General features: G+C 33.4%; 1 protein-coding gene across 4 annotated transcripts in view; it reads right to left on the reverse strand.

The window, feature by feature from the left end:
* The window catches only part of LOC106759130 (chromatin modification-related protein EAF1 B), a 31063-nt gene extending 10845 nt beyond the window's left edge, over positions 1–20218 (reverse strand). Inside the window, exons 1-18 of one of the 4 annotated variants that reach the window (XM_022779756.1) lie at positions 19696–20218; positions 17671–17862; positions 17512–17566; positions 17328–17425; positions 15793–17191; positions 15574–15693; positions 15172–15438; positions 14216–14389; positions 13530–13610; positions 13310–13367; positions 12700–13211; positions 12540–12593; positions 7671–7728; positions 7377–7573; positions 7225–7278; positions 7035–7115; positions 3303–3440; positions 3079–3198 (exon numbers count right to left, since the gene is read on the reverse strand). In XM_022779756.1, coding sequence (XP_022635477.1) covers positions 3079–3198; positions 3303–3440; positions 7035–7115; positions 7225–7278; positions 7377–7573; positions 7671–7728; positions 12540–12593; positions 12700–13211; positions 13310–13367; positions 13530–13610; positions 14216–14389; positions 15172–15438; positions 15574–15693; positions 15793–17191; positions 17328–17425; positions 17512–17566; positions 17671–17813 — 3609 coding nt within the window. In that variant the 5' untranslated portion in view covers positions 17814–17862; positions 19696–20218. The remainder of the gene's footprint in view (positions 1–3078; positions 3199–3302; positions 3441–7034; positions 7116–7224; positions 7279–7376; positions 7574–7670; positions 7729–12539; positions 12594–12699; positions 13212–13309; positions 13368–13529; positions 13611–14215; positions 14390–15171; positions 15439–15573; positions 15694–15792; positions 17192–17327; positions 17426–17511; positions 17567–17670; positions 17863–19695) is intronic. The other 3 variants (XM_014642135.2, XM_022779757.1, XM_022779755.1) reach the window with 3 other exon arrangements.
* Between the last annotated feature and the right edge of the window lie 2283 nt (positions 20219–22501).

Raw genomic sequence — 22501 nt, forward strand, 5'->3', positions numbered from 1 at the left:
GGTAGAAACCCTAATCGGAGCAACCCTCAATGAAACCGCAAATCAGGGACCACAACACACCCAGGAGACTGAGGCGAAACGACCGGCAGTGGCGCAGCGAAGTTCCGACACAGGGAAGGCGGCGCGTGGAGCCCACGTGCCCGAGAGTGGCCGGAAAGAGAGGACGCGTGATGGCGCGTCGAGAGGAGGATGAGGCGGCGACCACCAGGGATGGGTCGCGCTCGTCGAGGCGCACCGAACCCTTGACTTCGCCGGAGAAAAGGTTGCGACGGCGGCGGGCAAACCCTAACTGGCTCTAGATACCATGTAAAAGTTTGGAGAGTTAACTGAGAAGTAAAATATTATTACTGTGTTGTAATTCTATTACACATAGTGCCCTATTTAAGGGACTATGGATCAACGTAAATAAGGCTTCTAAAAAGCCCAAAACCAAAAAGCTAGTTAAAACAATACAATATATTTCAACAATGGCAAAGGCCAATTCTCAAAAGGTTAACCTTACAACTGCAGGAAGGGGAAGTTAATTAGGATAGCAAGGATAGCTAGATATTAGTTTGTTTGAGAACGTAATAAATAAGTAGGAAGGCTTAGTCTTGAATCTCAAATCAGAAACCCCCAAAAGCCTGAATTGGATGGATTTATTTGTAACTCGAGCAGTGGACCTCAAACAACACTCAGAATCAAGTGTAACAACTTTACCCAGCACAATTTTATTTGAAGCTGCATTGAGCCCAATCATGAGCAAATTTGGCCCGACACTGAACTCAGCAGATGAGGGAAAAATAACAGGGTAACAGCAATGGTTTTCAGTTGACTTTTAGTGACAATCTTTCGACAGAAGATGTGGCTTGGGATGAAAATGCAATCATGCAATACTGCACAGGTAAGGTTTGGAGAAACAGTATCATGCAATTTATCTGTTATCATTTGGCTCTCCATTCAACCTTGAGAAGAAAAGTTGACTGCTGCGATGCACAGAGTATTCTTGGCATTGTGAGGAAGACCAAGTAAGGATAGTTAGAATATTAGTTTGTTGTAGTAACTAACGAACAAATGAGAGCAGATGAGAGGGAATGCGTTTAAATCAGTTATCATTTGTAAGTTGACAAATAGTTCTTTGTAAAAGAAGAAATCCAGTAAAGGAGAGGCCGAGAGATTTCTCTCCTTTTTTCTGTTCTAGGCTCCCAACAATAACAAAGCATGAAATGATAAAAAGTTTGAATGATCAAATGTAAAGGTAGATTATGCAAGCACAGAATTCTAAAATCATAGAACAAGTTCTTGACAAGCATGTTAATAATGTTTTTAGAACTGAACAGGTAATAGAACCAATCAAGAATATTGTTCAATAATCAATGTCCAACTGTCCTTGAATCATTGTTGAACCGATGTTAAAAAAATTGAAAATAGATACAAATATTATCAAAGAAACAGAACATCTTGTTAGAATAATTACATCTATGTATCATCATTAAGTCTAAGCATACGGGGTACAGTGTTGCAAAAATCTATTTGTTATACCTACAGTGGTACCTAGTTTTGAATTAATATGTTCTATTAGTTATACCTACAGTGGTACCTAGTTTTGAATTAATATGTATTTTAGTTTTTCTATTATTCATTCTAATATATGAAAACCTAGTGGAGTCTCTTCTTTTGGTTTAAAGTATTTCGTTACGTTTATTGATAAATATTATTGAGGAGGAAACATCTATTATCTTATGAAAGACTTTTCTGAATTGTTATCTATCTTTACATCTTTTTTGAGTGAAATCAAGAACCAATGCAGTCAAGTAATCAAAATTAGAAGTGATAATGTCAAAGAGTATTTCTCTATTATCTTGAGTTCACATAGCATATTACTTCAATCTATTTGTCCCCCACACTCCACAGCAAAATAGTATAGCATAAAAAAAAAAATAGATACTTAGTTGAGACTACTCATACCCTATTGCATGGTGCAAATATTCATGTTCGTCATTGGAGAGTTGCCATCCAAACTGCATGTTTTCTTATTAACAGAATGTCATCCTCCTCTCTCAATAATAAGGTTCCTTTTACAATTATTTTCCGAAATGATCCTATCTTTCACATTTTTCCTCGTGTGTTTAGTTGTATTTGCTTTGTTCATGACATGTCTCTAGGGTTGGACAACCTGTCCTCTCATGCAACCAAATGTGTCTTCTTGGACTATTCTCAACTTCAAAAAAGATACCAATGTTACTCTCCTGAAACCAAGAAGTACTATATGTCTACCAATATTACACTCTTTGAATCCTTACTTCTCTCCATTTGTTCAAGATGTCCATGTCATCCAACAAGTTCTTCCTATACTAATGGTTAAGTCTTGTATTTCTAGTGTTTCTACTAATTCCAATCTTAATTAGAGTCCTCCTGAACGACTCTTACCACCTATTGATTTCCTTAATTTGTATGTTATAAGGGAGTGTAACATCTATGTATTATCCTTAAGTCTAAGCATAAAGGGAAGAGTGTTGGATACATCTATCAATTGTATCTACAGTCGTACCTAGTTTTGCACCTAGGTGTCTAGTGCAGTTCCCTTAATCTTCCATGTATTCTTGTATCAATTTCTTCATTATAAAGTAAAAGATTGTGAGAGCAGTCATTTAAGCCCTCTAAACATAAATTCCCTCTCAGTTTGAATCTTAAGTCATCTTACCATTCCTAAATTTTAAAAAGAAAGCACCACGATATAAACTCATAATTGAAAAATAGTGAAAAGACTATATAAATTTATTGTGGTTTAAACCAGTTGGTTCACCAATTGGACCGGATGCATGACCAGATTTCCAGCTGAACCAACCAGTCCAGTCTGGTTTTCAAATCATAAGCTGTAATAAAACTAGATCTGAATGTCACTTTCATAAAACTGTAACCAGCGTTCAATTGAAGTTGACTCAAATTCTACTGTAATCAGTTAAGTTCATCATTGCTAATTGAATTAACCACTAATCCTCTGATTTAATTGGTCATAAATGTTATTGATGTATAAATACCATCTTCAAATGTCATGCACATTAGAAACCACCTAACATAAAAGCTTTTGCTTAAAACCTGATTCCTATGGAAACGTTGCTTCTGCCCAATCTTGATAATTTTATCAAAATGAGACTTCAGAGTATCCTCCTCCATCGGTCCTTGCAAACGCTGAAACAACTGCCTGGCACTGCCCTGCTAAAGATAGAAAATAACCAACCAAAGTTGAAAACTTTTCCGAAAATGAGGAACCACTAATATGTTAAGGCATAACATGAAATAAATAATAGAAGTATCCATGCCTGTGGAATCCCAGGCAATGTAGATGGATAAGACTGAGAAGATCCTGAGTCTTCAGCACTATCTGCACCGTCCCCAGCACTTCTATCCATCAAAATTTTGTGACGCTCCTTGCACTCTTTTGGCTTCCGAAAGATACACTGGAAATATTGCAAAATTGAATTACAGACCTATGAAAAAGAAACCTGAAAAATAAAGGAGAGAAAAGAAAGAACACTTCTGAATTCTCTCTTTTTTCCTTCCGATATATTTGGACAATACCACAATTTGGGATATATTTGGACAATACCACAATTTGGGAATGACAACAATGATTTTGGCGTCGACCACTCCACTCCACTATCTGGTAGAAGATACCACCACCATCGATCCCTAAATGTTTATTGGACTAAGGATTTGGATCAATCCAATAACCTAATCATAGTTTCCATTCCCAGCTAGCAAAGTATGGATAGCAGGATAACCACTATGCTAATATTTTTTAAATATATTAAATAATTAATAATATACATACATATAAAATTTCAAAAACAGAAAAACAATTTAAAATCCATTCACAACCATCCAATCCTATTTCAGATTTTTATTTTTTTTTCCTTTCTTTACTATTAACGTATATAAAGTCTACAAAATTGAAAAATAACATGATCCATGCACAAATGATGATAGCTATCCTCCTTCAGTTTCATTATTCTTTCTATTTTATTTCCTTTCTTTTCTTTTTCAGATTTTCATTGTTTTTTTCCTTCTGAACATTAAGTCTGAACAGTTTCTAAAAGGAAAACAAGTAAAGGGGGTCGACAGAGCAAAGAATGGGGAATATAAACTGCAATGGTTCAGACTATATACATAAGGAAAAAAAATAACATCAAGGAGAAAAAAAAAAAACTGAAGGATCACCAGAGTGTAATGGTACACCGGAGAACAAAGCTGGGAGGATTACGGACAGAAGGTGGCTGGATGCGTTGGAGAGGTTGCATAGAGCTCATTTATCAAATCTATGGATTCTGCACAGGGGTGCTTTAGCGGTATAGTAAAACTCAAGGAATGCAAATACCCAAAACTACCCTCAACTAGAATTAAAAGGTGAGGTCTTTTTCAGATTTTCACCCAAATTTCAGATACAAAAGCCTAAACAGCTCCTTATCTCATCCCACATTCTGCTTCAATACACGATGCCATGAACTCTTCATCATAGTGCAGCATCACTCCATCGCAATAGTGGCCACTACATGCGCTATTGACTACCAGAACCCAATGAAAACAAACCACAAAATTCGGATGGGTTTGGAGCATTGGTCAGCATAGGAATGAAGTGATGAAATTCCGTCAATTGGGTCTGGACCTACTATTGACTATTTGAACCTAATGAAACAAAACCACGGATGGGTTTGGAAATTGGTTAGAATAGGATTGAAATAATGTAATTCTGTCAATTTGGTTGGATCTCGGAATTTGATTTTGAAAACCCAAACAAATGCAATCCACCCAATTAAAAATATATCTTTATATTTTTATTATTAAACTTTAAATTAAGTCTTTTAGACTTTAAACATAGTCTGCCCATATTTATTTAAATTTTTCAATTTTTAGTTCACATATCAAACTTAGTCAATTTCTTAATTTAATATCTTTTTCATTTTTTATTTTAGAAATAAATTTGAGAAGACAATCCAACCATAGACAGATTGGCTCGGTTTGAGTTGGAGACACAAATAAGGGGAAAAAATTAATCTGAGAAGAACCAACTAAAATTGACAGGCTCGAGTAAAAAAAAAACTGCCCTAAACTAGATCCAAACTAACTAATGTTCATCCATAAGAAAAGAAAAGAAAAGAACAGATTAAATAAAGGGGAAAAAATGAGTAGATGTAGAGAACCAAAAGAAAATAGAAGGCTTCATTAGTAATTTGATCCTTATATTTTAGCCTTTAATTCATTTTGGTCCCTATAATTTTTTTTAACTCGATCGAATCCTCGTTATTTTTAAAATAACTCTACAGTTTCTTCCGTTAAATTGACATTAACGCCATTTGAAAGTGCCAAATGTCAAAATCTAGATCATCTCCCTTATAACCCTATGGCTTTTTTTCTCCCTTCACCTCCCACCACCTTCCTCCATCCCAGCCTCTAGCAACTTTTTGTTCAATTCAATCGGTTTGAGGCCTTTCTGATTTAGGTTTAGGCTAGCCATCCTTGCGTTTGGAAGGTAGTAGAGGTGGAGGGAGATGGAAGGAGGTGGAGAAAGGTGGAGGGAGATTACAAAAAGGTGGAGGAAGGTGGTGGGAAATGAAGAGAGGTGGAAGGAAATGGAGGAGGATAGGAGGATGGAGGGAGAAAAAAAAAACAAAGGAGTTCCAAGGTAAAAGGTCACCCAGATTTTGACACAACACCTTGCAAACGGCGTTCCATTTTAACATAAGGAACCTGATAGGTTTACGTTAGAAAAAAAATAAACATGGCAGTTAGTAAGTGGTGGTTGGGGGAGTTAGGAGGAGTTTCATGGTTGTTAGGGTAGTTTTTCTTTAGTAATTAACAGTTTCCTTTGTTATGTATGTTTTCGTTTATGACTTTTAAGGAGGGGGTGTGTATTTTGGTGGTTGTTGAGTGTTTTATTACAGAAATAGAATTTGTCCTATGTAAGGGAATGTCTTCCCTTGACTGATGTTGATTGTGTATTTCCATTCAATAAAACTGTTTCCTCACTGTGTCATAAATCTGTTGTGATTATTTATTCTGAGATAGTATCTAGGTTTCTTAACCAAAAGAAACCTAACGAAACCACATTGAGTCTTTTTAAAAAAATAGGGGACCACATCTTTTAAAAAGAAAAATAGACTCAATTGAGTCAAAAAATATATATGGACTAAAACGAATCAAAGAGGAACCAAATTACTGATTAAGCAAAATAGAATTTGAAAAAGAGAAATCAATTTTAATGGAGATGATTGTTAATTTGCTGAGGTTATCTCTGACCAATTCCTCACAGTTGTTGAGGCAAAAGTGTTAGGTTAGACCACATCTTTTAAAATAAAATAGACTCACTTGAGTCAAAAAATATATATGGACTAAAACAAATCAAAGACTTAAATATAGGGACCAAATTACTAATTAAGCAAAATAAAATTTGAAAAAGAAAAATCCATTTTAATGGAGATGATTGTTGCTTTGCTGATATTATCTCGGAAGAATTCCTCACAGTTGTTGAGGCACAATTGTTAGGTTAGTGGGTCACAGGTTTGTATCTCAAGAATACAAGACGCTATGGTTTTGTTAAACATGGCACAAGCTTCTTTTCTTAGATCTTAGGGTTAATATTGGGCCTTTGGTACCCAAACACTTTATTTTTCCTTGATAAATCTTATAGCTCATGTAATAGCTGCCGCACACATGCAATTGGCACCACATGAATATCATGCTGACATTAATTGCAGATGATGCTATTAAAAGTGACATGGAAAATGGAAGAGACACTCCAAAATGGCATACCATACCACCATGGTGGCCATAACCATTCTTTAACAGCATGATTCTTACTCGGCATTAAATGAGAAATGCTGAATTTCTCTAAGCTTTCCCATCTTGGTGAATAACAATAAAAACAGGCATTATATTTTAATATAAAAACTTTTGTGATAGAATGTGACAACAATAGAAGATAATTGCAGATATATTCATGTCCTGCAATCATAGAAGCTTTCTTATCTGATTAACTATATCAGCAAATAAATTACCTTGAATTGTATAGTACTGTTGATAGCATCACTAACAAGCTCCCAGTTTTGACCCATATCATGCACCAAGACAACAAGAGCCTGCAACAGATAAGAACAGATACCCACTTAATGTATGTCATGAAGTTGAAATATGTATTCCGAAAAAGGACATTAGAGTTAAGTGAGATAACTATGAACAACAAACAACCTGGTCTTCAAATAGTGACCATGGAGTTCCAGAACCAGACTGTCCCGCTGAAACCTATAATCAGTGAAACAAACAAGCAAAATAAACCAATCAGTACAGTGACAAGAGACACTTTGCCACCACACAACCATCTTTGTTCCGAACAAACTTACCTTGAGTGCTTTGGCTTTCCTGCCTCTATCTCGTCCACCACTAATGATTCTAATAAATTTACTTGGATTAGACATGTTACTCATTTGTGAAGCAGCAGGGGAGGGAATAGAATTAGTTATTGGAGCAACATTGTCAAAATTATCAAGGGATTGCTTTGATGTCTTCATTTTCTTCACATTATGCTGCCCATACAAACCTTCAAAACAGGACAGTTGATTTCGTCAAACATAGTAAAAATATAATATTGACCAAGGAAAACAAATAAAAGTCTTACAGATAGCAAGGCAACTTACCACTAACTCCATTAGATTCAATGTTATGACTATCCAATCTCTTTTTAGAATGATCCCTCTGCATTGTGTATACATTAAAACACCATAGGATAAGTACTGTAGAAAAATATTGAGAACAAATGTAAAGTTTTCCGATATATCTACCAAAGCAATATTGAGCATTATACGGTAAAAACTCCATACCAATCTAGACATTATTGATGCAACCACTTTTCGTAGTAGAAATAATCCATATTATTTTAATTGGTAAGAGGGAAATGAAATGAAAGAAATCGGGTAAAAATGGAATGGGGTGAAACAGAACCTAATGGAAAAAAACATTGATTTCATTATGAAAACATTTTACAATGGAATGGAAATAAAGTTTTCGATCAAATTTTTGAAAACTAGACCAAACCAACTGTCAAAAAAACTGGTGAACCAGTCCAGTGACAAGTTCAAACAAACCATAAAAATAGACTCCGAGAAAAACCATACAAAGAATTGGAAAACCCTAAAACATCAGTAAATCTAGTAAAAAGAAAACACAATTCCCGAGATAATGGGAAGAGCTTAATACAACATCATTTTGATTTTCTGTTAAAAAGAAAAAGGAAAATCAATCCAATAATTTTATTCTAAACCTATACTTAACATTGTTAATTAATATTAACAATTAAGTATCATACGATATTTTATTTCAGCTTTTTTATGTACTTTAAATGTTAAAAACTATACAGTTATGTTTTAGTTGTTTCTTTTAATATTATTTTACACATCATTTAAATATTAGTTTTATTTTATCCATACCAGTTTGACCATGCTTGAACCTTTAACCAATGTTTTACTTGTTCAATGACTAGTCTTGGTTGGAAAACATTGTTCTTGATTGTTTCGAAAGTGGTTTTTGATGAAATTAGAGGTAACTTTTTTATTTCCATAGCATTTTTACTTCAAAAATACCAATTACTTAGATAAAAAATGAAAATAATTTTAATAAATAATCCAAGACATAAATTAAAGGTCCTAGGTAAATTTTAATTAATATAATTTGGATTTTTCCCACATTGAAAATCGAAAAATATAATAATATTGGTAACAGGCACATATGTGTCATTGAAATACATTAAAATAGTTGAGAACAAGAAAGGTGAGAAGTGTCAAAAATAAAGGAAAAAGACCAAAGAAGAAATGTTTGGCTGAAACAATTCATTGATAATTAGGGTAAAGATAGAACTGTAACTTCATAATTATACAAAGAGAGACTTCTAGCTAGCTTCATCTTACTCCTCCCAAATTGGGATAGGTTTTACCAGATTCAATTATATTCCATCCTCATTTTACCAATCCAAGCGATGAAACATAATACCATTAAATTCCAATCCGTCCTCCATCACCAATCAATCACAGATCAACTGTGAAACTTCAGAAGTATCATCCCTCAAATTTCAGTTCACCTCAATGAAATCACAGTTCCAAACTTTTGACAATTACTATGCTATCCTATAATATATTATGGAGAAAAAGGAAGCTCTAAATTTTCAGCAAAAGATTTACGTGTGTGTGGAGAGACTAAACATCGAAATTGATGACTATGAATTTCTTATTTTAATTACAAACAGGAAGACGGTAATGGAATAGAAGGCTTATCAATTCTTTCCATATTTATTACAATATTTTCAGTTTCATGTTAAATTTTCTTTTAACCCTTTGTTCTTCATATCAGAAGATAAGGGTTAAAAAATTAATCATAATGGACAGAAAGTACAAGGAATTCGAAGGATAATAGATCCCCATTAACAGAAAACACAGTAAAGCAGCAGAAAAACATCAATGGAGCTAAGCTACCAAGTCTCTCCACATACTTAGGCTATATTTGGGAGTTGGAATGGAAAAGAATTAAAAGACAACAACAGAGGGTAAAAAAGTGTATTTGCAGAGCAATTTTTGGCAGAAGCAAAATGCATGTGGTTGATGGGTTAAAAGACAACCCCCATTTTCCTCCCGTAATTTCAACTCCCACCCCAAACAAAGAAAGGGTTTACTTAGGAGCTATTTGACTTGAAAAAAATGCCTTCAGATTTCACTATTTTGTTTTCCCTTTAATTACAAAAATGCCATTTTATTTTGTATTCTATTATCAAATATTTATATGGAAAACAGTGAAAAAAAAAATATTGTTATTGCCTTCGGATTTCACTGTTTCCTTTTCAAACATCTAAAAACAAGGAAACAAAGTTAAAAAATAAAAAAAAATAAATAAATAATAAAACGAGGCTTTTAAATTAGAAATGAAAATAGATAATATCTTTTTGAACCAAACATCCACTTAAAATATCCAAAATTTTCCATTTCAAAATCCTCAACTCAAACATAACCTCAAGAAACCTTAGCCAAAAAGGGCAGTTGATTTTCGCCAAATACAAGCCAAACACCTATTCTTATCAATAACCAACCCCTTAGCTGTTCACACATTCTCAACAATCTAGGCATAATGTTCCAACCAAATTACATACAAAGAGTTTTCACTTTAGTAGGAGTGTAACACAGTATATTCATTGCAATTTTAGCAAGGGATGAGGAAATTGACTAGGAAGTAAAAACGAAAGAAAATATATCATAGCACAAGTCCCTGTTTAAATAATTGGGATCAATACTACAAAGAGGAGGAAATTAGCAAAGAGCTGCTTAAAAGACAAGAACAAATGGTAAAGATGAGGAAAGGCATTAGCATTATTTGTGATCACAAAGTACGCATCAAGTCCACAAGAAAGTTTTACCATATTAGTATACATTTGGTTATACTATTGGTAGTGAATTGATAAAAACAACTGGTAATTGGGAGAAATTTAGATATTGAGAACAAAGAATGAGAATATGACTCCTCCAGATCAGTGGGATCCAAGAGAAAGAGAATGTGTACAACTAGGAGCAATTCCAAAGTGCCTAGAAACCCTCCCAATGAAGCCTATAAAAACACCCTCCCACTCTGAAAATCTATTCCACAGATTACAACTGAATTAGTAATAACCATTTGGTGAGTGAGTTACAATCCCATCTATATTCTTCTGTCATCACATGTATACCCTGCTAATGATATGTCTCGTTTGATGAATGCTGGGCTTTAAAAAAAAGAGAAGAGGTGGAAATAGATGTAACAAACAGACGATGTCAAGACAAGAGAGGACATGGTACGCATGATTGTAAAAAAGGAGATATTGGGGGAGCACTGAATAGAAAAAAAAATAAATAAATAAAAAATAAAATCAATCAATAGTTTAGTTTAGTCTCTATAGTCAAGGTTATACGCATATGCTGATTTATCTAACCAATTCCACCTAATGGAATAAGACCTTCGTTATTGTTACACATTCCAACCAAACACACCAAATTATAAAAACATATTTGCTTGCACAAAGGAAGAACAATATATGCCATCAAAGAATTAGATAACCATGTAAACAGAGTAGACCAGACAACTCCAAACCACTATAGTGGAACATCATAATATAATGACATAATAGAGAAACATCAACATCAAATAAATTGAATGCACTCGTAAGACTTCACATTAATATAATGACATGTTTGTAAATACAATTTACTTCTGCCCTATAATGCAACAAGTGTATCGGATACGTCAAGTATCTAATTTGCCGACACACTTATTTTAAAAATAATAGGATATGATACATGATATATGCAAATTGGAAAATGAACTAAAATTCTTAAAAACATGAAATATCTGATTGTCATTGTGTGAAGAATTAAAATCATATGTATTAAACATAGCCAAAATAAAAAATTATAAATTATTGTCATCATAAAAGTATTACTACTTCATTCGTTAGATACTTTATTGATAAGTATTAATAAAGTATTCTAAAGTATCACATACAAATACGTCTCGAACACAATACATGACAAAAATTGAAGTACCATGCATCATATCAGTCTAATTACAGAATTAGAAAACCGTAGTTTCATCATGGCTAAGTGGAAAGATGAATACTGTTAGAGATCTCACATCATCTAAAGATGTGATCAAATTAAAATATGTAAGCGCAAATCTCACCTAACAAATTAATTTTATTAGGTCTAGCTTAAAGTCTACTTTCTAACTAGTATCAATAACATTTTTCAAAATTGTATCAGCCGGTAAACCTCAAGATTTTTCTTTGTCCAACCTTTCTCCCAAGTGAACTTTTATTCTTCCAGTACCGTCTCCAATGGGTTTTTCGACAGTTTTCATCTACCATCATTTTCTTTGGCACACATAAGGTTGATATCGTGTTGCACCAACCTATCTAACCGTCCAAACACCAACACTAGCACCCATCAATGTGCCCTCACATGCAACTTTATCACCCTCTCATCTTAGGTTATTTTAATATTATTATTATTATTTTCCAAAATTCAAGGAAAAAAAAAGTGTCTTCCAGCACCATTCAACAGATTCTCCCATTTTTTTTCTAACAAAATTGTAAATACTGAGAAGATGGACAGGTTTAACTATTCGACCTGGGCTACCAAAATGCGGTTATAGTTCATTGGGTTGGGCTACAAATAATAAAAGTAGTTGAATCTGTTCCTATAAAACGGGATCAATGATATGTAAGTTTATCCCAATAAGGACTATTAGGCTTAACGCACCCCCAGCTATAAGGCCACTATCAAACCATTCAAAACTATTTATTCCCACACTAAAAATGTTCAATCATCAAAATGAAAAGGTATATTGGAGATCTAACATCAACTAGAGATATAACTAACTTGTAATATATAAAGTGGGTATCAAACTCATCTTATACAGAAGTTTTGTAAAATTGAATTATGCTTAAAGTCCACTTTTTAAGAAATGTCATAAGTGGAAAATTATTTAAAAAATACCTGTTCACTTAGTACAACAGAATCCAATTGCCATCCCGGATCATATGCAGAACCCTGTACATATAACTGTTAAGAAACTACAACAGAAATACATATTAAAAAAAAATTCCGGAAGTTTCAAAAGTCTGCAAACATATAGATGAATACAGATTTTGATTACCAGATTCTTGGGCTTCTTCTTCTTTGTTTTAACTGATGTTTCTCCACAATCATAAGGTAATTGCTTTTCAAATTCTCCAGCTGACTCCACCTCCACACTTTTCTGAATCTGTGGTCCAACATGTAAAGTACTCTGGTCGTCTGGAAAGGAATTGGTATCTCCACTTGAAGCATCCGTCTTAGCTTGAGCCTGTATTGTCCCAGAGACCACAGCAAATGGACTCACAACTCTCTGCCTAGAAGCTGTACGCATGCGTTTTGTTGGTATTGTTCCAACATTTAAACTTGATGGCCTTTTTCCAAGAAGCATGGACGGTTGAGCTCCAGTTGAATAATGCCCATAAGGCAAATCAGTCCCAATTTCACTGGGCTTAGGAGTGTAAAACTTCATTCTATTTTTGTGTTTCTTGTGCAATGATTTTGATGATCTACTACCCTCATACACACCAGGCAAATAATAAGTGCTAGTTTCTCCTTCGTCCTCATCATATGCACCCTCTTCATGCCCAAACTCTAGATATAAATTTGAGGAGGAAAAGAAATTGTGATTGATTCCAGAATGATCGACAATGCACATATAAATCAAATAATCTAAATATTCCCAAAAGTACCTGCTGCAGTATCATACATAGATGTATCAACTTCCTCTTGAATGCTACTACCAGTTTTCTGAGGATAATTTATATCATCAAGAGTAAAATAAGAATTAAAAGAACAACGGTGACACCAAGTATCTTCAAACTAATAAAACATCAGCAGCAGTCATGAAACATTAAAACCTTTGGGTAACATAAGGTAGCAAAAGTAGAGCATTTAAGAGCATAAATCTACCTCATACTGTAGAAAGTGAGATTCAATAGACTTCCTGTACATTTCCATTGCAGTAGGAGGAACTGTATAGAATAAGCTTTCCTGGAAATTAAGATACATGTAAAAGAGGTGGCCAGGTAAAAGGCAATTGCTAGCTATAACAAACAAAATGGAAAAAGTAAACCATAAAATCATCTATTCCATGTATAAATTATTCAGTCCAAAGTAATCAATAACTATAAAGAATTAATGGTGTCATAATTGTTCATATTTAATATTCCTAAAGTTTACCTAAACAATTTACATCAATTTATAGATAAATATTTTCTCATTACAAGTACTTTTTACCTCATTTAATTGGACACTTTTATGATAATATCTCCTCTATTAAATTTAAAAATCCATAATTTAACACATTTTATATTATTAGTAATATTTAATTTTACAGTGAAACACATGGGTGAGACATACAGCATGCAAAAGAAGGGTCTGGATAAAGGAATATGAAGGAATATAGCTTACTATAACAAACAAACAATGAAAGTAAACTACAAAACCATCTATTAAATTATATTAAAATGGCAACATTCAATAGACTTCAAAAATGAGACTTTGATTTGGAGAAAAGTGAAAATAAACAAGAGAAAGGTCACTAACGTACAAACTAATAAGCTAATCAAATAAGGATAAGGTAACTTGGCCCATACTTCAGTAAGATGATCATCCCATGACATATCAACAATGCCCAAGTCCAATACTTTATCAGGTGTTGTCGGTGCTTCTGCTTGACTGGAAATTCCACGAGATCTGCTGTCCTTTAAAAATCTCACAGCATAACTATGCACCTTATGTACTGCCTGTTTAGTGGTATTTTGTTCATCCTGTGACCAAAACCACCAATAATTAAGCATCAGTAACCAATACCTAAAATAATTACTATTGAAACCTAACGCTGGGAAAATCTATAAGTATTTAGAAACATCCCGGTCATAAGCACTACAAAAACATTCAAATCTTGCAATAGAAACAAGACTCTCATGCGTGTAAATCTAAATAATGTAATAAATTTTAAAAAATAATGTCAATTAAACATACATCAACAAGGATGACTACAATGAGCAAACCAAACTGAAAAGGCAAAGAATACTATAATCAAAACTACTATACAAATGTTTTAATATTGAACGTTCCTAAACTACAACATCAAATAGCAATAGAATATATTGTGAAATTTAGTCTTTCAAATATTAGGAGAAATAATAGGACTACCTAGTCAAATCAAGTATAATAAAGTTCATCCAGAAAACAATAGCTGATACATAATACAAATAAACAATAAACCAGAAGACTAGTAACCACTCATCTAAACCATTTTTATATCGAAGCACTACATTCAAGATTCCACAAGGCATAACATCTAGGTTGCTCTTTCAAGTTTACATGATCAAAGTACATTTCTAAAAGCAAAATACCCGTTAACAATTGAATAATTTGTTGTGGCATCACTTTACTCTAAAAGGGTATTCTCTCGACAGCTACTAACTAAATGAGTTTGCAATTGTATATAAGTTTAAAACTATCACAAAACCAGCCAATCTTGCGGCCAGCCAAAAAAAAAAACACTAATTTAAAAGTACGACAGTAAAAGAACAAAGTAAATAACCAGCACCATCTCGCAATTGCTCCTCTTGTCCCTGGAAGCTTCATTGGAATCAATGTTCAAAGAACTAACTGAACCATCAACACAGTTACGGTCATCATTGAGTAAATGGTGCTCAATTGAATTCCAGAACTGCATGACAGCCTTTGCCATGTTGTGACACAAAACTTTCACCCCAATATGTTTACTTTGTTTCTCAAATCTTAACCGAGAAGCAAAAGATGCCTGTTGAGACAATTGTGCAGCAGCAGTTATCTTCCAAAGACGCTCCTACAACACAATTTAGAGGAATAAAAGGATGTATCAAAAATCAGTTATTAATTTGATATAACAAAGTTTCATATTCTTCAAGTCCTTATAATTATGATAGAGCAGAGAATCTCAAGTAGGCCTAGAGAATATAACCTGCGCAAAATCATTTGCCAACCACGTCATTTCCTCAAGGACAAAACCCCAGTGAGATTTTCTATGGATCTGTGATGGCAATGTGCGAACAGATAACTCTGCAATCCTCTTGCGCTTGACCTGCATTAACATATGATGTCAGAAGTTTATAGTTTACTGACAAACCCATAAAATTTACAAGAACAATAAGCATTAGAAATGAAAACAAAAATTTAAGACCTCTATAATTTTAGCCTCTTCCAATATAGAATCCTCATGAGCCTTGTCTGGTAACTTCAAGTTGTTTGTGGTATATGGTTGACATTCAGATGAAGTGGTAGTAGCCTTTTCAACAGGAGCAATTTGCGGAGTTGAAATTGAAACATCCGTAGGAACTGTAAGTCTTTCACAGTTGTCTTCCCTGATACAATTAGGATGATCCATCAGGACACCCCTTTCCTCGTTATCAGCATTTGATATGCTGCTTTCATTGTGAGGCAGTCCTTTAATATCGGAGGAATCTTTCACCTTATTTTGCATGCAAGAACCATTAGTATGGATGTTTTCCTCACTTTTGACCATGTTACCACTACCAGAATGGTTTACATAAGCAGTAGCATGTTCATTGTTTGAAGTAGCACCACTTTCACCAGTATTGGTATTAATTCCTTCTTTTACAACTTCATAGCCCGTTAAATTCAGCTTCTTTTCAAATTCTGATGTTTGTTCCATAGTATTTCCATTTGCACCAATATTCTTAGAATTACTACACATGTTATTATTATTTACATCTCTAGCTAAACTAGTTAGTGCACAGGAAGACTCCGAATCAAAATTCTTCATGCCTAATGCAGCACTGCAATTTTTATCTCCATTTGGCACACCTTTCCTGTCTACTTTTATGTTGCCAAACCCATTTGGTTGACCAGAACAAGATTCATTTCCAGGTTGTTTAGTAGATGCACAAGGCTGATGCTCAAGAGCAACTGATGCTCCCAGGTCCCTTTCTCCAACTGCTTTAGCTTCCCCAGAAGCCAAGACAACTGGATTTTGTATAATATCATCTTGAGAAGGCATAATTCTTTGATCTTCTTTGAATTTTTTATTCACGGCACTGTCCAATTTGTCCTCAGGAACACTAGCACCGCCACTACCAGTTTGACATGCTTGGACACCATCCAATTCATTATCCACTGATTTATTAGATGTTGGATCCTTAGAAAGTACCTCCCCATTTAAACTTGTAGGCTTTGGCTTAGAAACAGAAAGCACATTGTTGTCCTTCTGTTTGTTTGTATCAGATAACAATCCCTTAGCATCTCTTGAAGCCCCACGAGGACCATGATTTGGTTTGGACCTGTTCCTTCGAGCATATGGCCGGAAAATAGCAGAATCTTCAGTCTCCTTTGCATTCTGACTCCCCCCAATTCGAGAAGACTGTTCTGAAGGAGCAATATTAGTTCTTTTAGTTGAATGTAGAGACCTCTTTTCTCCTTCAGGCAACTCATTCTCACCGTCAAAAAGTAAGAGGTTATCAGCAGTATTTGGTTCACTAAGAGAAGGGACCCCTGGTCGAGCACTACTGTCGACAGAGTCACCATGAGGGGAGGCAGTCAATACAAAACTACCTTTTGCTTCACTGAATCATATTAGGAGGCGGACAAGAAAAAGGAGGTGATAGAACACCATTAAGTGAATTAATACACGGTAGATATTCATAAACAACTTACACGGACTGGTGACAAAAAGGAAAAAAAAATAAAATAATTGCCAACCTGGTCACAAACTGCTCTTGATGCTGATCAGTGAGTGAAGTAGACTGAACACTAACTGAAGCAGCATTCCCTGATTTAAAGTCCAAAGGATTGCCTCCCTGAAATTACAAAGCTCAGTTGAGCTGCTCATCATTTACAGAGAAAATTTACTGATACAAGATTGCAAAACAACAAATCTTCTTACTTTTTCAAGAAATTCTAGTTCCCTTCTTCTTTCTTCACGAACATCATATTCCAGTCTGTATCAACATGCATGAGTTATTGTTCATGCATATGATTACATTGGCACTCAAAAAACACAATCAGAAAAATAATGGAAGAGCAGAAACAGTTTTCCCTTCACCTGAGCTCTGCCTGAGCCTTCTCAATAGCTACTCGACGCGGAGAGGTTTTCAAACCTATACCAACTCCGCCATCAACAACACCTCCCATGGAATCAACCTCAGCATTTACAAGGAAGACAGATCCTGAGTTACATCCATGCATCCCACTCTTAATGTCTAAGAATGTCACTTTCCATTTATCAAAGAATCTGCTAATTTTGGAAAAAAGCACAAATTAAAGACGTAGATCCAAGTACTAAGTGTACATTAAGGCCTATAAATTTCGTCACTGATCAAACATTGGAAACGCTAACAATTAATCAACACTCGAAGCATAGACAGTAATATCATCTTGTGATGTACAAACGTACTTAAAAACAAGTTGAAATAAGTCAACTTTTCAGCAAGAATTAATCACTATCAAAAAGATTCCCCCATATTGAAAATGTGACATATTCAATGCAAGCCTGTTACAAGAGGATGTTCAGAACTTGGATCTCCTGAATTTCAAACATTTCAATTGGGTTTATGATCAATTTTTTATTATGAAATAAATCGGTTTGGATTGTTGAGATCATAGACAGTTTTCTGAAAACAGTTAACCATCTTAATTCAAGATGACTATATGCCCACCTTGCAAACCAGGGTTGCCATGTTCCATACTTAATAATAACTATAAAAAAAAAAAGGTAACGTGTAGGAAACAAAGATAGGTTATGAAATTATATATATGTAAGGAATTATGTATTTCCAAGCAATTCATAAGTAACCTCTTGGGCATTCATTATTGTCCTCATTGTATTTATTGAACAATAATAATAATAAATACACACCAAAACCCAAACAAAAAGTGGAAGCAGAAAACTGTGTCAAAAACATTTCATGGATGCATGGCATGCACCACATTAGCATTTAAAATATTTCAAATTTCAATTATTATACATTTGGTATCACTCCAGCATATTCATCAAATGATATGTATCATGCACCACATTAACATTTCAAATCTTTCAAAGCAATCCTGCGACAAAAGTTTTAGGTCCTATATACTAATTACTCGCAGCATATTATCAATCGAATATAATTTTTCATTTCCATTGCAATTGAGGTTCTGAAATTTTTTTAACACAAAGGTTACATATGCTTCCACTGAGTGAATAAATGACAATTGATAAGTGATGATCATTCCACATGAGCCACATATAAGTATAACTTTAAAAAGGAGATGTAACCAAAGAAGAAAAACAATTATCTAAACCATTTCCTGATCGAAAAATTCACCTTATAATCAAATCCCCCAAAACATTCTGAGATGCATGCTAGAAAGTACCTACATGCTTGAAAGTATCTACAACATAGTTACATAATGAAATAAAATACCATACTTATCCTCACATAAGTCACCAGATTGTATGAACAGTTTAAAGGACAAAATAGCATACATACAACTAAACAAATTGTAGGAAAAGTCGGAATATGTCCAGGTTTTGAAAGAATAAGGAAACCTCACAAGCTTAAAATGTTTGCACGGGACATGAAATTTGAGACCAGACATAAGAACCACACTAACAGCACAACCACGTCCATTAGAAAAATACCAACTAATATAATAGGAACATGTAAAAAATAAAGTAGTGAAACGTAAAGTTATTAATACCTATATTCGGTAACCATTACATACATGAAAAGGTTGCCACCAATTATTCCCTCCAAATTTTTAAAGTGAGATCACTATCCCCACATGTATAGTTCAAATTACTAGCTCTCCACTTAAACACCGGCATTCTAATTTGCTACCCGGTAAGTGTTAAAAACCAAAACTACCCAAGTTTTTTAACAGAACAATGCAGCAGCACATTAGCAGACACAAACTCGAGGCACCAAGCCATTCCATTCTAACACAATGCATAGCACACACAGCGCTCCATAATTCGCCCAAACATTCGAAACCCTAACCTCGACCATTTCCAGCAATTTCCCCAATTTTACAATTCTAGGGTTTCGAGTAATGGCAATAAAACAACAATTAGGGCGAGAAATGGCACCTGAACGCGGAAATGGGAACCTAGGGCACAATTCAGGCGCGTCCTGAGTTGAAATTCCTCTCTCCTAGGGTTTTGGAAATTAGGGTCCCTTCGCTCAGAGGGGCAACGATGGCGAATTTGCCCTAAAAGCTAACGCGTAAGGTAACGAATGTGAGAGCCATGGAAGAAGGTTTTGTTTTGTTTTGTTTTGTTCCCTCGGCAAGGAAATATGTGTTTGCGTGGTGGAGCAATTGGGGGTTGCGTTGAGTTTCTCTCTCTAGAATTTGTAGAAAGAGAAAGGTCGTTTTGGTGTTACGGGTTGTCGTTGATGATGTTGCGGGGTGAGAGAAAGAAAGAGGGACTATGCAACCTCTGGTAGAGTATTGTGGGCTTTGGGACATGAACACGACGATTTACAGAGGAGAGGGCTCGTAAGAAAATGGACGTTCATTTTGGGCTTTTTATTGTGCACTCTTTCTTTTCATCAGAACTTTGTGTGATTCAGAATCAAAATAGCTTTAATTAATTTCGTTTAGTTCTTCTAATCTTGCTTCTCATCTTGTCAATTAGGACATAGGTTTTCATTTTATTAGCTTTCGTTTTATTGCAACGAAGACGACGATGTCATACGCCAAAACTACATAATCTTTCTCATATGTTTATTACAATATTATTATTAGAGTCCAAAATCTATTATTATCAACTAAAAAAATATTGTAATATTATCAGATCACTAACATTTTTTTATGTTCATCCTTGGGTTAAAATTTTGGATCATAAACTTAAAATTATTAGAACTTTGGAATGTTGGAGTATCCAATTTTAAATAATAAAGTAGTTTTAGTAATCAATTATGAGAGCGAACTACATGAAAATCCTTGATAACTTTTTAAATAATTTTCTTTTATTTATTTACATTTTTATAATTATGTTTGATTGACACTTAGAGCGAGATTATTGTAGATTATACAAATAAATATATGATGAATAAGACATTAATAAGTTAGTAAAATAGCACCTTAAATCAGAAGTTTGAATGTTAGTAAAGCAGTATCTTAACTTCAGTTAGGAATTTAACTACATTTATTTTAAACTGTTTGTTATCATGGAACAAATAGTTTTACTAATTTAAGTTTTAAATTATTTTTATAATTGGAAATTATTCATTTTTTTCTTTTTTTTATTTTCTGTTTTTTAAAGTATACTTCACTCCTCTCTTTTCGTCACCTCTCTTTCCTCTTCTCTTTCATTTCTAACTGATCTTTACTAATTAATTACCTTTTTTACTTATCATTTCATAAATTTACTTTTACGTTCTGTTGGTTTTGAGGTGATATACTGTACAAGATGATTTAAGCAGATGGATTTGGGATTTAATTTATGTTGATTTTCATGGATATTGAAGCAATGATGGGTGAAGATTTGAGAGATAAAAAGTTTTTCATTGATAGAAGAGATTTGAGAGTGACTACAGTGATAAGACATTCTTACCCTTGTATCAATATATGAAAATGTATGAAATAGCTTTTGACATGCACTACTGTAATAGAATCCCATGGATGAGGGAATCAATTATAACTACGAAACTTGGTTAGTTTTAATAATAATAATAATAATAATAATAATAATAATAATAATAATTCCAATAATAATAGTAATAATAACATAATTTTTTTTCATGTTAAAAATTATTTTTTATTTTTTATCTCTTTATAATAATTTTTATAGTTATATATAATATTAACAATTATCATTTTATATTACTTTTATTACTAAGGATATTTTGGTAATCTTCAATTTTTATCTATTATACCATTATTTTATCTGTCACATTAATCAAATCCTACACTAATTCTTGTACACTTTACTTTTAAATACATTTTCACTCACCTCTAAATCCTTTCAAAAACTAATAATTAATTCACTCTCAAATTTCCTTAAATTAATCAACTTCCTCTCGCCAAATGCATTATCTAAAGTGAACACAACCTTAGTGATAAGGATAATTAAAGTGACGGCAAGATTTTGTAAAATAGTTTTTATTTAATTAACATTTTTTTTATTTGGTATTATAAGATAAATTTATCTTATAAAATTTTAATTTAACACTTGTAATAATTATTTTGAAGTGTTTAGTTACCTTATCTAAAAGTAAAAAATATGGCTAATTTTGGTAGTTTTTATTGTGATAAATTAATATGGAAACCTATAATTATTACTTATTGTGAATTCTTTAAATGATTTTCTTCCTTCATTCGCATGAAAAAGTTAATCGCATACTAATTTTCTTGCATGCTTTAACAAGAAAGTTAAGTTATATAAGAAAAAGATGGTTGTTATTAAGTGCAACAAAGTAAACATATTGTTTTATATTATCAATAAAGCAAGTTGGTGAAAACTATTAAATAATAGTAAATGCATGGTAATAACCTTTTTCTCAATTAATATAGCCTAAACAAAACCATGAACATTTTCTATAAGGAGGTTTACTACATCTTATCAACAACTATCTTTCCATAAGTCATATACATATGTGTTAGCAAAATTGAAAACTTCATATATAAAAATGTTGTTTACATAATAATGAATTCATATAAAATCACTTAAAATCCTTGCCATAATGCTTTCTAAAAGTATGTTGCCTTTTAGCTAACATTTTTTGTCCTAGTAGTCAATATATATCTTTATTTTCTACAAATTTCTTCACATTACCAGCATTATAAAAATGAGCATACAAACTCAAAAATTTAGTTCATTAAGTTAAAATCATTTTGAGATGAGTGAGCCAACAATGATAACAAGTGTAAAAATAAACAATCCAAATTTG

Source organism: Vigna radiata, chromosome 4 (assembly GCF_000741045.1).
Source record: "Vigna radiata var. radiata cultivar VC1973A chromosome 4, Vradiata_ver6, whole genome shotgun sequence".
Classification (NCBI taxonomy): Eukaryota; Viridiplantae; Streptophyta; class Magnoliopsida; order Fabales; family Fabaceae; genus Vigna; species Vigna radiata.